This window comes from Bos mutus, chromosome 1, assembly GCF_027580195.1.
Source record: "Bos mutus isolate GX-2022 chromosome 1, NWIPB_WYAK_1.1, whole genome shotgun sequence".
In the NCBI taxonomy this organism is placed as follows: Eukaryota; Metazoa; Chordata; class Mammalia; order Artiodactyla; family Bovidae; genus Bos; species Bos mutus.
In genome coordinates, this window is record NC_091617.1 from 56120170 (window position 1) to 56134872 (window position 14703).

At 36.2% G+C, this 14703-nt stretch overlaps 1 protein-coding gene across 1 annotated transcript in view; it reads right to left on the bottom strand.

Annotated features, from left to right (window-relative positions):
• Positions 1-14703, bottom strand: part of SLC9C1 (solute carrier family 9 member C1) — a 121061-nt gene that overhangs the window by 75875 nt on the left and 30483 nt on the right. The window contains exons 7-10 of the mRNA XM_070358298.1: positions 14522-14683; positions 9513-9612; positions 5814-5957; positions 3662-3836 (exon numbers count right to left, since the gene is read on the bottom strand). Of these exons, the coding sequence (XP_070214399.1) occupies positions 3662-3836; positions 5814-5957; positions 9513-9612; positions 14522-14683 (581 nt within the window). The remainder of the gene's footprint in view (positions 1-3661; positions 3837-5813; positions 5958-9512; positions 9613-14521; positions 14684-14703) is intronic.

Here is a 14703-nt window from a genome sequence, read left to right on the forward strand (position 1 = left end):
AGATTTTACCCCAAGTTTAAAAAAATTTTTCTGGCTTTACATTTTATATTTAATTCTGTGATTCACTTTGAATTAATATTTGTAGAAGCAGTGAGACTTAGGTCTAGGTTCTTCTCTTTTTTTTCATATATGAATGTCCCATTCTTAAGCACCATTTTTAAGACATCATCTATTGAATTACTTTTGTATATTTATCAGAAATTGTTGGGGATGTTTGTGTGAATCTATTTCTGAGTTCTCTATCCTGTTCCATGTTTCTCTCTCTCTCTGGCAATACTACATAATCTCCATGGCTGTAATAATACCTTAAAACTGGGTATACTGATTCTTCCCATTTATTTTTTTCTTTCAAAATTGTTTTTATTGTACATGGCATTGTGTCTTTAATTTTTGATTCCTTGAATCAATTGCTGGTATATAGAAATATATTTGATTATTTATACTTATATCTTGAGGCCATACTAAATTCACTTATTAGTTCTAGGAAGGTTTTTTCCGTCTTCTTTTTTGAAGACCCTTGGAATTCTATATAGATAATCATACTATCTGCAATAGGAATATTTTATCTCTTCCTTTTGAATATTCATGTTTTTTTTCTCCTTTTTGGTCTTATGGAACAAGATAGAATTTCTATCAGGATGCTCAGTAAAAAGAATGAAGGTAGAGATTCTTGATTGTTCATTAATTAATTGAGACATTCTTAGATTGTTCCCAATTATAAGGAGAAAACATCTTTCAGTATTATAATGTTACTTGCAGATTTTTTTGTAGATGTTCTTTATCTACTTTAGGAAATTCCCTCTTATTTCTACTTTTTGAGAGGTTTATCATAAATGGATATTGATTTTTGTTTGCTAAGTGATTTTTCTTCATCACTTGATATGATTCTATAAATGTCAATTAGATCCTGTTGGTTGATGGTGTTGTTTAGTTCTTTCATATCCTTGCTAATTTTTTTTAGTAGTTCTAGCTTCCCTCATGGCTCAGTGGTAAAGAATTTGCCTGCCAATGTAGGAGATGTGGAATTAGGTTGGGAAGATCCCTTAGAGAGGGAAATGGCAACCCATTCCAGTATTCTTGCCTGGGAAATCCCATGGACAGAGGAGTTTGGTGGGCTACAGCCCATGGGGTTACAATAGAGTCAGACACCACTTAGTGACTAAACAAACAAACAAAAATACTTCATTAAACAAATTATGGAAAGGAGTGTTAAAGTCTCCAGTGTAGTTTGTCTATTTCTCCTTAGCTCTCCGTTTTTGCCTCATATATTCTATACACTTGTTTGGAACATATTCAATTCAGTCACTTAACTTGTGAAGTAGTAGAGACAAGATTAAGTTAATAATTTAAGCTTTCATTGTAGTGCCTCTTTTTTAGTATTAATAAATTAGCTGTAGGAGTCACCCAAATTGAACTAAAGAAGGACTGCTAATTTCTTCTCACCTAGTTGCCACTACTAAAACATCCTTCGAAATGATTTGATTGACCAAAGTGTTTTTTCAAAAGATGTCTACATGGCATCATCATCATCGTCATCAGAACTCAGATTTACTGTACATTTACCAGATGCTTGGAGAAGGAAATGGCAACCCACTCCAGTGTTCTTGTCTGGAGAATCCCAGGGATGGGGGAGCCTGGTGGGCTGCCGTCTATGGGGTCGCACAGAGTCGGACATGATTGAAGCAACTTAGCAGTAGCAGTACTAGATGCTAAACAATGTGTTAAGCTTTTTATGTATATTTTCAATTTCTCATAATAACCCTTTGAGACAGTAGAGACAGTAAGATCGCCAGATAGGTCTGGCTCATACCAGTTTGTGAATGCCAGTCATTACATTTTCAGGAAGTTTATAGGCTGACTTATGTTTTGTTGGTGCCAATGATTATGGAACAGAAATTTGGCAAACACTCCCGCTTTCCAAGATAGTTACCTGATAAATATTTACTAGCAAACCATTGGTACTATTGCGGACTGCTTTGGAATGAGGAAACAGACACATGGCAGGGGGTGGGGGATCAGAATTAAATAACTTGTGGATGACCACACAATAAATAGCAATTAAAAATTTCAGAACCCAGATCCAAGTGCAATGTTCATCATTATGCTGGTCAGGATGTATGATGATGACACTGATTTTGATTATCCAGACAAAGTGGAAATTAGTTAAAAGGAAAGAAGGGTGTGAATGTGTCCGTTGTACAGTCATGTCCGACTCTTTGAAACCCCATGAGTTGGGGCCCACCAGGCTCATCTGTCCATGGGAATTTCCAGGCAAGAATACTGGAGTAGGTTGTCATTCCCTTCTCCAGGGGATCGTCCTAACCCAGGGATCGAACCGGAGTCTCCTGCATTGCAGGTGGATTCTTTACCATCTGAGCCACTAGGGACGACTAAAAGAAAGAGGAGGTCATGTAATGTTAGATATTTTGGGGTTTAAAGCAGTCTTTGAATATTTAGTTTTTTTAAATGCTTGATTATTATTTACTTAGATACATAATAATAACCTGGAGAAGGCACTGGCACCCCACTCCAGTACTCTTGCCTGGAAAATCCCATGGATGGAGGAGCCTGGTAGGCTGCAGTCCATGGGGTCGCTAAGAGTCAGACACGACTGAGCAACTTCACTTTCACTTTTCACTTTCATGCATTGGAGAAGGAAATGGCAACCCACTCCAGTGTTCTTGCCTGGAGAATCCCAGGGACGGCAGAGCCTGATGGGCTGCCACCTGTGGGGGCCGCACAGAGTCGGACACGACTGAAGTGACTTAGCATTAGCATAATAATAACCTTGACACGGTTCCCTTTACTCCTAGAATTTATGTTAAAAAAAACCTAACAATGGAAGTGTTAGATGTGTTGTGATGTCTACATAGAATATTTCTTAAAGAGTTCCTTGAAATTATCTTGAGATGTGGTAGAGGGATAGTCACACTTTATGTTCTATTGGGCAGAGTTTGGGGGATCTATCTTAAGAGATAACTTGCCTTGATAATTATAATGTTTTGGTTTCTAGATGTGGCTTTATAAAGTTACAGAATACAATACAGCCATTCATAAATAGGTTTCTGCTTTTAAGTAGGTATTGCTGCTGCTGCTGCTGCTAAGTCGTTTCAGTCGTGTCCAACTCTGTGCAACCCCATAGACATCAGCCCATGAGGCTCCGCCGTCCCTGGGATTCTCCAGGCAAGAACACTGGAGTGGGTTGCCATTTCCTTCCCCAGTGCATGAAAGTGAAAAGTGAAAGTGAATGGACTGCAGCCTACCAGGCTCCTCCGCCCATGGGATTTTCCAGGCAAGAGTACTGGAGTGGGTTGCCATTGCCTTCTCCTAAGTAGGTATTAGGAGTAAATTAAAAAAGAAACATTTGTTGAGTGCATACTCTGTATCAGGTACTATTTTAAATGATTTATAAGTTTTAATTCCCTTAACTTTCACAATAAACCTATTTTTTAGGAGTGTGATGAAGGAGTTTAAGGATATCTAAACTAGAATGAGGAATAGGAAAGTTTCCAGTTGTTTTTCCCCTCCCTGGTTTCCCCATCATAGATAAATCAATCTCACAGTCCAAGTAGCGTTGAGCGATCTACTACAAAAGCATATTTTAGTACACAGAAACAGTTTTCATAAAATATTCAAATAGAAAAACTACATCTTTCTTTACTTGAGATTTCTCCCTTTCAGATCCATAAGAGTTTTCAAAGTAGGCAAGCAGAAGAGCCAAGTTTATATTAGGAGTCCCTTTCATTTCACTCCAGACCATTATGAATGCCCAGCGCCAGCTGAAACCATGTCCAAGTCGAGACAAAAGAGGGCTCAGTAATAGAAACACCAGAAGTCTAAAAGGCAAAACAGATTTAAAAAAGTTATTTTTGTCATAGAAATTTCTTTCCATCTCATTCTATACTACTCCAATCTATTCCCCGTGAAACGGCCAACTCTCAGAAGAATGAGCCATCTTTCACACACCTTTGGCATTGCACCAAAGGAAAGCAGAAGGGCATCCCATGCACAAACATGCCAAGGGAATGGGGTTATTATTTTCCTTTCTTTCTGTTAGCTAAGCAGTAGAATAATTCCATATCACTCTTAAGTGGTGCCTCTTCAGGTAGAAAAGAAAGTGTTAGACATTTTTATAGATCTACTCTACTCTGGATCCCAGAAACAAATAAAAACAAATTTAATAAATGGGAGAGAAAACAATGTTCTCTCTTTTTCTTCTTAGATTTTAATCATACTGAATTTTCCCAGTATTAGTTAATTCATTTCTATTTCTTCTTTCAGTCACAGATAATTCTTATATTTTACACTAATTGTATCTGATAATTTGCGACTAATTTCCATTTACTTGGCACTGGCTGACTTAATGTTGTTATTTAGTCCCTAAGTCGTGTTGGACTCTTTTGCAGCCCCATGAACTATAGCCAGCTAGGCTCCTCTGTTCATGGAATTCTCCAGGCAAGAATACTGGAATGGGTTGCCATTTCCTTCTCCAGGGGATCTTCCCGACCCAGGGATCAAGCCTACATCTCCTGCATTGACAGGCAGATTCTTTACCACTGAGCAACCAGGGAAGCCCAACTTGAAGTTGAGTCCCAACTAATTTTCCTAGAATGCTAACAATTTGGGTGATATAATTGTTATAGTGGTTTTCCTCTTCTATATTATCTCCTTTTCAGTTACATAAGCAGACAGCTTTCTGAAAGCCTTTTAACATTGGAAAAGGGGCCACAAAACTTATTCAGGCAAAAATGACATTTATAAGGAGGACTTCCTTATGATTTTCATTTTTATTTATTTAGACATGAGATAATTTTATTTTTATATTTTATGAATCAAAGCTGGAAAAATGGTACCTTGATCTTCAACACTTTATCTTAGTGAAAAGTAACAACACAGCAGAATGTCAAAATCATAAGAAAACTGAACAGAGCAGATAAATGATATGAAATAATAGTGAATAACCATTTAAGAGGAAAGAAAGACTATTTTTCTTTTTTAATGTTTATTGGAGTATAGTTGATTTACAATGCTGTGTTAGCTTTAGGTATACAGCAAAGTGAATCAGTAAATATCACTCTTTTTTTTATTCTCTCCCATATAGGCCATTATAGAGTACTGAGTAGAGTTCCCTGTGCTATCCAGTAGGTCTTTATTAATTACCTATTTTATATCTGGTGGTGGTGGTTTAGTTGCTAAGTCATGTCCCACTCTTGCGACCCCAGGACTATAGCCCACCAGACTCCTCTGTCCATGGAGTTTCCCAGGCAAGAATACTGGAGTTGGTTGCCATTTCTTTCTCCAGGGGATCTTCCCAACCCAGGAATCAAACCTGGGCCTTCTTCATTGCAGGAAGTGTGTATATGTCAGTCCTGGTCTCCCAATTTGTCCCACTCTGATTTTTAAAAAACTATTTCCATCTATACTTTATTAATACAAATTATCTGTCATAAAATATTAAGCAAATAAAAAAAGTTAACATTTTAATTTATAATAGGTGTCTAACTTCATGAAACCTCATAGAATAAAAAACAATATAAAATTCTGGAGGAAGTATGTGAAATATTAGTTGTGTTCGCCTCTAGGTAGTAAAGATTATGAGAGTTTTTTTTCTTTTTTTCAAAAACTTTACAACATGCTTGCATTGGTTTGAAATGCAGTTAAAAATCAAAAACACTAAGTGTTAATTTGTTGATGATTCCTTGGAAAATTTGAGTGAATTCTTCATTCCAGAATGAAACATTTCTGTCATTTAAAGAATATCTTCAGGCTTAGTCAATGTCACATAAATAGAAAAATTCAAATGGCTTTCTTACCTGAACATAATAAGTGTTAAGTAGATATTTAATGAATAATATATATCAGAAAATGATATATATAAATATGTATGTGCAGGAATTAGAAGTCCAGTGAAAGTAAACACCATAAGAAAAGCAACAAATGATAGACAATTCCAGAATCTGCATTTTTAGAAAAAAATTAAATATAGTTGATATAGTTAATTAAGCTAACATAGTCAATGCAAGGCTTATCTATGTGAGGCATTGTGCTAGGCATTATGAAGAAAATAAAGATGAATAAGACATTCACCAACACTCAAGGAGTTTGTAATTTAACTGGGAAGAAAGGAGCACTAAGATAAGTAAACAAATACTTCTAAAGCAATTTTAACCAGTTTGCACTGAATATAAATTAGTATCTCTTTTTGGGGTTGACTTTGAAAGACATGTTAAGTTGTAGCTATGCTATTTGACCAAACTCATCCAGGAACTATGGTTCAAGTAGTTAGAAAATGCTATGGTTCAAGTAGCTAGTCCTTATATCAGTAGGAAGAGCTAAAATTGTTTATTTTAAAAGGAAATACTGAACTCCTAGTCTGATTTACACAGTGATAGAATTAAGCCTTTGCCCAAAATCTAGCTAGCACTTAGAGAATGTGAATGAATCTTTTGTTCACGTGAATGCCCTTTGAAGATTCTTTGTGGTTTCTGAGTCTGTGCTTATTCAAGTACTCCAGAGCCTAGGAAAATGGCATCATTCCCAAAACTCATGCTCTCAACAGTTGCAGGCAAAACAGTTTGAAAAAGCAGCACACTCAGACACCATTATTTGTCATTTTGGGTGTTGGGATCATAGCTATTTAAAACTTACTTCTAGTTATCTCTTTGTATATTTCCTGTCTTTAATTTGACATTATATTTATGGCAAAATAAACTGAAAAGCTTAAAAGGGCACATGAATATTATTTCATGAGAGGAAATAGAGCTTGGTTTTACCCATATGCTGCCAGACTCTGTCCCTGCAAAACAAATACCTAGGTATTACCAGAGAAAATTTCATTATGAAACATTGAAGGGGAAAAAAACTCAGTCTCATTAATTAGCACAAAATGTAATCAAATCAATTAAGCAACAAATATTGAGGAGTTATTAAGACTCTTCCATATGTAGTAGAAATTAATGGGAGAAATTGGATGAGGAGGAAACCAGATCCTCAAAGGAATCAGTGCCCATTATATTCACAGTATATATGAGCCGAATAACCAAGCTCCAAAACCATCTAATAGACCTGTGCATGTACACATGTGTGTGCATGTGTGCAATCAGTCAGGCATGCAGTGAAAAAGCTTCTGAATTGTTTTAAAAAGTCCCTTTTCTTTATTTGGTGATCATGAGTTGTCCTAACAAATCTAGATCTTTTATAGGAGCAAAGGGTTGCAACACTGTCTGTATTTAAGTATTATCTGGGAAGAGTTTTTTAAAATCAGACATCCCATGCTTCACCCTCATAGATTTTGATATTATGGATCTAAGCATATGTGTCATTTTTATAACTTAATGTTGCATAGCCCCTAGCCTAGAGGACTGAGAAGACCTTATGGCCTGGACATTTTAGGAACATCAGTTTTCCAGGAATAGAAGATTATACAAGTTGACAAGGAACATCTCTTATTTGGGGATTTCTTTCTAAAAAGGTGAAGTATGAATAGAAGCATGAAAGAAGTAAGGCAGCCACTTATGCTAATATGTAAAGAAGCACATTTCAAGAGCAGAAGCACAAGGACACAAGGTCAAACAGGGACCCTCTTTGGTATGTATGAGGAATAGCCAAGTGTGGTTAGAGCAGAGTGGGCGAGGGTGAGAGTGGCAGAAGTGAATTACCGTAGTAACAAGGGGACAGATAGATCACCCGTTTGCCATGAAAACAACCTTGGTTTGTAGCCAAATGAGATGAGAAGTTATTAGATGATTTTAAACACAAGAAATGGTCTGGATAAGGAGGGAGTGAGGTGGATGATGGTCAGAAAATAGCATAGAATCAATGCATTGTCTTCTCAGTGTGACTACATAATTGTTAGAATTGGAGTCCTAGGGGGGTAAACTGAAAATATGGGAGACAGTGTAGACCACTGTAGGGTTTAGTAGGATTTACCATTATTATCTTAGATTTCTACTCTCTTGGAGAGTAGGAGCTGGTACATATTATATTTTAAATATTATAATTGTTGAAATTGAAATTATGAAGTGATTATTTGTATGAGCATAAAGTGGGTGGCTGAAGCAGAGTGGGAAATATGATCCCAGGAGGAGAAGAAGTCCTGGAATTGAAAGGTGAGGGAATAGAAGCATTAACTGTGTATTGACTGTTACAACTTAGTAATTGACATCACTAAGAATGTTGACGGGGTGATGTTGGAATGTCACAGTGAGAGGGGGCCAAAATCATCACAAAATGGAGAGTGTGATTCAGGGTTCTAGAGATAACTGCAACCAAGAGGGTGGCAGGTGGTATAATCTGATGCCATGAGCTTCAAAATTGGCTGCTTCTGGGGAAGAAGAAAAATAGAAGAGAAATGACTGAGGTACAGGAAGATCACCCACCTCAACTCCAGGCTTGTAGTACCAGGGATGCAGGTGAGAAAGACACTATAACCTTTAAGGAACACAAGGGAAATCATATCTTCAGGGGAGATCCAGGTTTCAGTTAGAGCAAGAACGAAGGGAGCCTACGGAATCACTCCCCATAGATATAAATACATGCATAACATGTTTAATTCTTCCTACAGTGGTGGCCCAACTAATGCTACCTAGCTGCTAACACAACTGGCTTCCATTATAATTGACATGAAATTTTAGTGACATGCTTTCAAAGCCTGTAATCTGTATTTTTAAGTTTCTGACTTCTGAACTCATTTCATCTTTCACAATGTTCTCCCAAATGTCCAAAAAAAATCACTGATTAAGTTCAAGGCCTCTGTTAACACATATGTTGCTATTGTGTCATTTAGGCCAAGTTCCCATCCCATATATTGAAACATTTCACAAAGTATCTTTCTTCAAGACTAACACAGACTCCACTGACCCCTCAGGTAGGTGCCCTCGAGCAAGGCACCATTTGCACTTTTCTGTTTTCTTTTTTAACACTGCCAATTGTATTTAAATGCCCTGGTTTACTTTTTTAATTGACTTTGCATGGCCTCTTCACTGTCCTTAGAATTTTGGTCTTTCATTCTAGAGGCATTGCCATACTGATCCATATTGGAGCCTGAGGCAAAAGGAACTATTAGTAATATTGATCTTTAAAAATTTTGTATTTTCACCATGGATTTTTTGCATTAATTTCAATTTTTAAATATTGCATTAAAATATTTATCTTGATTACTGAGTCTTTTGGCATCCTCTTAGATTTTGTGTCTGAGAAGAGGGCCTCACTTGCCTTATTTTAACCCTGGCCCTGTCTAGGGGATCAGACTGGACACTATTGGGTAATATGGTTAGGGATGTAAGGGTTTTAGTAGTGAAATACAGTCAATGGGAACTCAAGGTAAGGTTACAAATTTTACCTGAAATTAGAGGTTTAGAGAACATAAGCAATAGAGTTTTTAAAAGGGGGGTTTTATTTTTACTTGGCTAGTTTCCAAGTCAGTATCTTATTTTGGCCATGTAGATGTAGTTACAATTATAATATTATAACTTCAATGTATGAAAACAAAGTAAAGTATGCTAGTCACTTACTCAAGAATAAGTGCTTCAACTCCTGGTTTAAAATTTGTAGAATTTAAAAAAAGTCCCATAATGACAAGAGTAAATGTTCCAGACATTTCAGTTAGCTCACCTATTTTTTTAAGGAAATAAATAAAAAGTATTAATTTAACATCAAGAGTGGTACCAATACTCCCAGAGACGAAAACATCCTGATATCTGACAGTAGGGACTTCATAGAGAGGGTATCCCACTTGGTTTCCACTGAATAATGTCACAAATTATCACCACCATGCACTGTCCTTCCTCCTCAGATTCACGTTCAGCGTGCAGAAAAGTCTGTACTGGACAACCTTGCACTGCTGTGGCTTCTGATCATCTGCAACAATGTGGAACTCACAAATCTTTTCAGGTACCCCAGTGAGGCTAGAGCACCCTCCATAGGTCTGATTTTTCCAGAGCGGCTCTGGATCAATTAAGTGGAAGTAAGCTGATGAGCTCGCTATGGACTAGCCTACTTCACATACTTCTTATTGGGAGACAGCAGGAGACAGAAATGGTTTGCTTTTGTGGCAAGGCTAAGAGAGTAGAGCCAAGAGAAACCCAATACAGATCTGCTTCCCAGTTTAATTATGGTTTGGTGCACTTACTGTCTGAGATGGAAAGGTGTAAAAAACTGTGGAAACTCTTAAATATTGTCAACTTTCATGAATTAGAGGGGAAAACAGTTTTGAAAGTGTTTCAGTTTTGAACAGTATGAAAGTGACATATTATCATTGTGAAAAATTCAAATAATATAATACAGTATAGATATTATATTTTTTTAAGAAAAAGGTGGTAGTTAAGTTGCTAAGTCCTGTCCGACTCTTGCAACTCCATGGACTGCAGCCTGCCAGGCTCCTCTGTCCATGGGATTCTCCAGGCAAGAATACTGGAGTGGGTTGCCATTTCCTTCTCCAGGGGATCTTCCTGACCCAGAAATCCTTTCCAAGATTCTTCTCAACCCAGGAATTCTTCCCAGGATTCTTCCCAACCCAGGAATCAAACTGGGGTCTTCTGCATTGCAGGCAGATTAGAAAGAGGGAACACCCATAACTCCACTGCCAAGAATTCAGGTAAAATTTTGAAGAAAATTTTGATTGAAATTTCTATTGAGGAGAGGACTATATTTGCCTAGAAGAAGTCATTTGATAAACTATTTGAGAGTACAGTATGAGACCCAAAAGGCAACTCCAAGCATTAAAGCCTGTTTGCTGAATTTCTATACAGGAGACAAGTGGTAAAAATTAAGCAGGAAATATAGAAAAGTGAGGAGATAATGGTAGCTGTCAGATCTCAGAATTGTGAACTGCACAATGTAATTTTCTCTGTGAGCTCCCCTTGTTCTCACCTTCACTGAAGTTCACCACGAAGCAGAAATTGTTATATATTTAGGAGGAGGCAGCAGAGATTATGAGGAAGAAAACTCCAGAAACTTTCAGAAATTTTGAGGAGGTATCTTTAGGTTGGGTTTTCCTCGTGGCTCAGTTGGTAAAAACTCTGCCTGCAATGTGGGAGACCTGAGTTTGATCCAATGGCTATCCATTCCAGTACTCTGGCCTGGAGAATTCCGTGGACTGTATAGTCCATGGGGTCGCAAAGAGTCGGACACAACTGAGAGTGTCTATTGGAAGCTTAGGATAACTGGATCAAGATTGTAGGAGTGGAGTACCCAGTAAACACACAGAAGCTCATATCCAGCATACATATACATAAAGTCACACATTAAGAAAATCTACAGAGGGATTATCCCTGGGGAAGGAAATGCCAACTCCCTCCAGTATTTTTGCCTGGGAAATCCCATGGACAGAAGAGCCTGGTGAGCCCCATTGCATGGGGTCCCAAAGAGTCAGACACGACTGAATGACTGAACACACACCCAAAGAGGGATTGTAGAGCAGTACTGTTCTGGAATGGGCTAATTTTTTTTTCTTTTAATGTTTAGCAGACATTGCTCTAGGTAACAGTTACAAATTAAAATTTTGTTTTAATATTAAAGAATATTGTAGATATGCCACTTTCCATAGGCTTCTCTGGTAGCTCAGCTGGTAAAGCATCTGCCTGCAATGCAGGAGACCCAGGTTTGAATTCCTGGGTGGGGCAAGATCCCCTGGAGAAGGGATAGGTTACCCACTCCAGTATTCTTGGGCTTCTCTGATGGCTCAGATGGTAAAGAATCCACTTGCAATGCAGGAGACCTGGGTTCTGTCCCTGAGTTGGGAAGATCCCTTGGAGGAGGGCATGGCAACCCACTCCAGTATTCTTGCCTGGAGAGTCCCCATGGACAGAGAAGCCTGATGGGCTATAGTCCATAGGGTTGCAAAGAGTCAGACACAACCGAGCGACTGAGCACAGAACATGTTTATCAAATGGATCCGTTTATTTGGTTTACTTTGTATTCCTCTGTTATAGCAGTTGTATTTTAATTATTATAGGCTTATTAAATGTTTATTATCCACTTAGTAGGAAAAATCCTTCATTTAAATAGATTGTCATGCCATATGACATATGTCATAAACATAGTCCCACAGTTTATGTTTCCAGATGAATTTTTAAAATCTTTCTGTAAAATTTCACTTCCCTCCAAATTTCTATCATTATTTGATTCAGATTGTGATAACTTTTAAAAATATTCATTTATTTGACAGCCCAGAGTAAGTTTTTTACATTAGATTTATACTTACTTATTATCTGCTTTCTAAAGTATTTATTGAGACATCTTGACTCTAAAAAATTTAAATTATTTTTTTGGAGATTGGGGTAGGGGATTATAAAATACAAACTAGTATGTATAAACTAAATAAGCAACAAGGAAGTCTATTGTACCACACAAGGAAATATAGCCATTATTTTGTAATAACTTTAAATGGAATATAATCTATAAAAATATTGAATCACTATATTGCATCCTCGAAAATAATAAAATATTGTAAATCAACTCTACTTCAATTTTAAAAATTAAATAAAATTATTTCCTTGAGCATAACCCTTAATCTTCCCATTTTAATGGTTAAGGATCAGATGAGAGTTTATTACAATGGCATTGTTACAAGGAAATTTAGTTATTTCTGTGACATACAACATTTTAGGATAATTATAATTATAATAGCATTGTATCAGGATGTATCAGATTTTTTGGAACTTCATGTAATTTCTAGAACAGTTATATTAATAACATTCACCCATACAGTATAATCTAAGAAGGTTTCTCATCATTTATTTTAACCCTTAATCTTGAGGCTATTCTTACTTACTTGATGATGTTAAAGGGAATTATATTTGCTGAAATATATGCTTTGTAGGTTTAGGTATGTACAAGGTAGTGCATAGTGAATGCATTCATACTGGCTGATCATTCTGTCACTATTTATTAAGTCATTAATGGATTCTGTAAACTCACTAGATTATAATTGGCTTAAATCCAGATTGGTTTGGAAACCTCAAATATCTATGTTATGCCTTTCCTTTCTCAGACATGAAAATAATGAATTCTATTGCTCTAGCATTTCTACAAAGAAGTTTTCCTTTGTCTCTACTGAAATTTTTATTTCTCAGAAAACTTGTGTAGTTTTCTGTTTGGATCCAAATTTTAAGTTTATTCCTTGATATTTTCTAACTTTTTTGTCAATGTAAAGAGACTCAATTTTCATTATGTTTTATACTAGTTGTGTGTGTGTGTGTGCTCAGTCACTTCAGTTGTGTCCAAATCTTTCTGACCCTATGAACTGTAGCCTGCCAGGCTCCTTTTTCATGGGATTCTCCAGGCAAGAATGCTGGTGTGGGTTACCCTCTCCTTCTCCAGGGCATCTTCCTGACCCAGGGAGAGAACTGCATCTCCTGTATCTCCAGGATTGCAGGTGGATTCTTTACCTGTTGAGCCACCAGGGAAGCCCTTGTAACTAATTACTGCTGGTTTGTAAGAGTGTTATTTGATTTATAAAATTTTAAAATATTTATCTTTTATCAAACCATTAAAGAGCCTTGCTATCTTAGTTTATTAATTAAGTTTCTTGGGTTTTTATATACTCTAAAATGTTGTGACTAATGTAACCATTTTTTCTTTAAAATATGTATAAACTTGATTTTTTCTTATTATATTAACTAGAGCTTCCAGAATTATTTTTAATCATGGATATGAGGCTAGGCAACATTGTCTTATTCTTATATGTAATGGAAAGATAAAGAGTCAGTTGGGAAGTTGGTATTATCACACATGCCAACTTCAAATCATTTGTAGAGCTGTCTGAAGGGATGAATGGAAAGTGATTCTGAGGCAGTATCAGGAAACAGCGATATGGTTATCATTGTCTGCTGTACCTCTGTGAGAGGGGAGTTGTGGTAAATGGATTAGTAATGTGATAGAATTTTTAATATTAGCCTTCCTCGATCTGTAACTTCTATTTTTATTACCTTCTTGATCTAAGAGTTACCAAGAAAGTTTTTTTTTTTCAATTTCAGGTAGTTAGAATATTCATTTTTAAAGATCTTCCTTTTGAAGTAAGCATTAAATTGCACTGTGGCTGAATAATGTTTGAAATTTTATTGATATGTTCTTCTAGTCTAGTTGATTTCTGTTAATGCCTATAGGTATGTGTAAAGAATAAGCACTCTGTTTTGGAAGATAAAACTCTCTATATATCTTAGGAACCAAGCATTTAAGATTTCATATAAATCATAGCCATAGTCATTTTTTTTAATCCAATGGTTATGAAATTATTTAGGAAAGGCCTGTTAAAGTTTCTCCTTGTAATTACGATTTTGTCAAGTTTCTCTTATTATAATTGCCTTTATGTACCTTGGTACATTGTTTCCTATTGTATACATATTAATATTTTTAATGTCTTTTGATAAATTTTTTACAAAAATATTCCTTCTAGATCAGTTGCATGGTGGTTTTTTGTTTTTGTTTTTGCTTTTTACCTGGTAAATATTTCCCACATCTTTATATCTTTAATTTGAACCTTTTTATATTATTTAATTTTAGGCATAGTCCCCTTACTTACAAATATAAAAGATGAGGTACAGAAATGAAAAGCTGAGACTTATATGATTGACATCCTCTCCAAAAACAGTAGACATCCATAGTTGAATCAGTTTTGAACTAACAATTCCAAACGAGAAACTTACTATAAGATGTAACCAAATTTCTCTCATGATGATATAGGCTGAAAGAAAAGGGAATAAA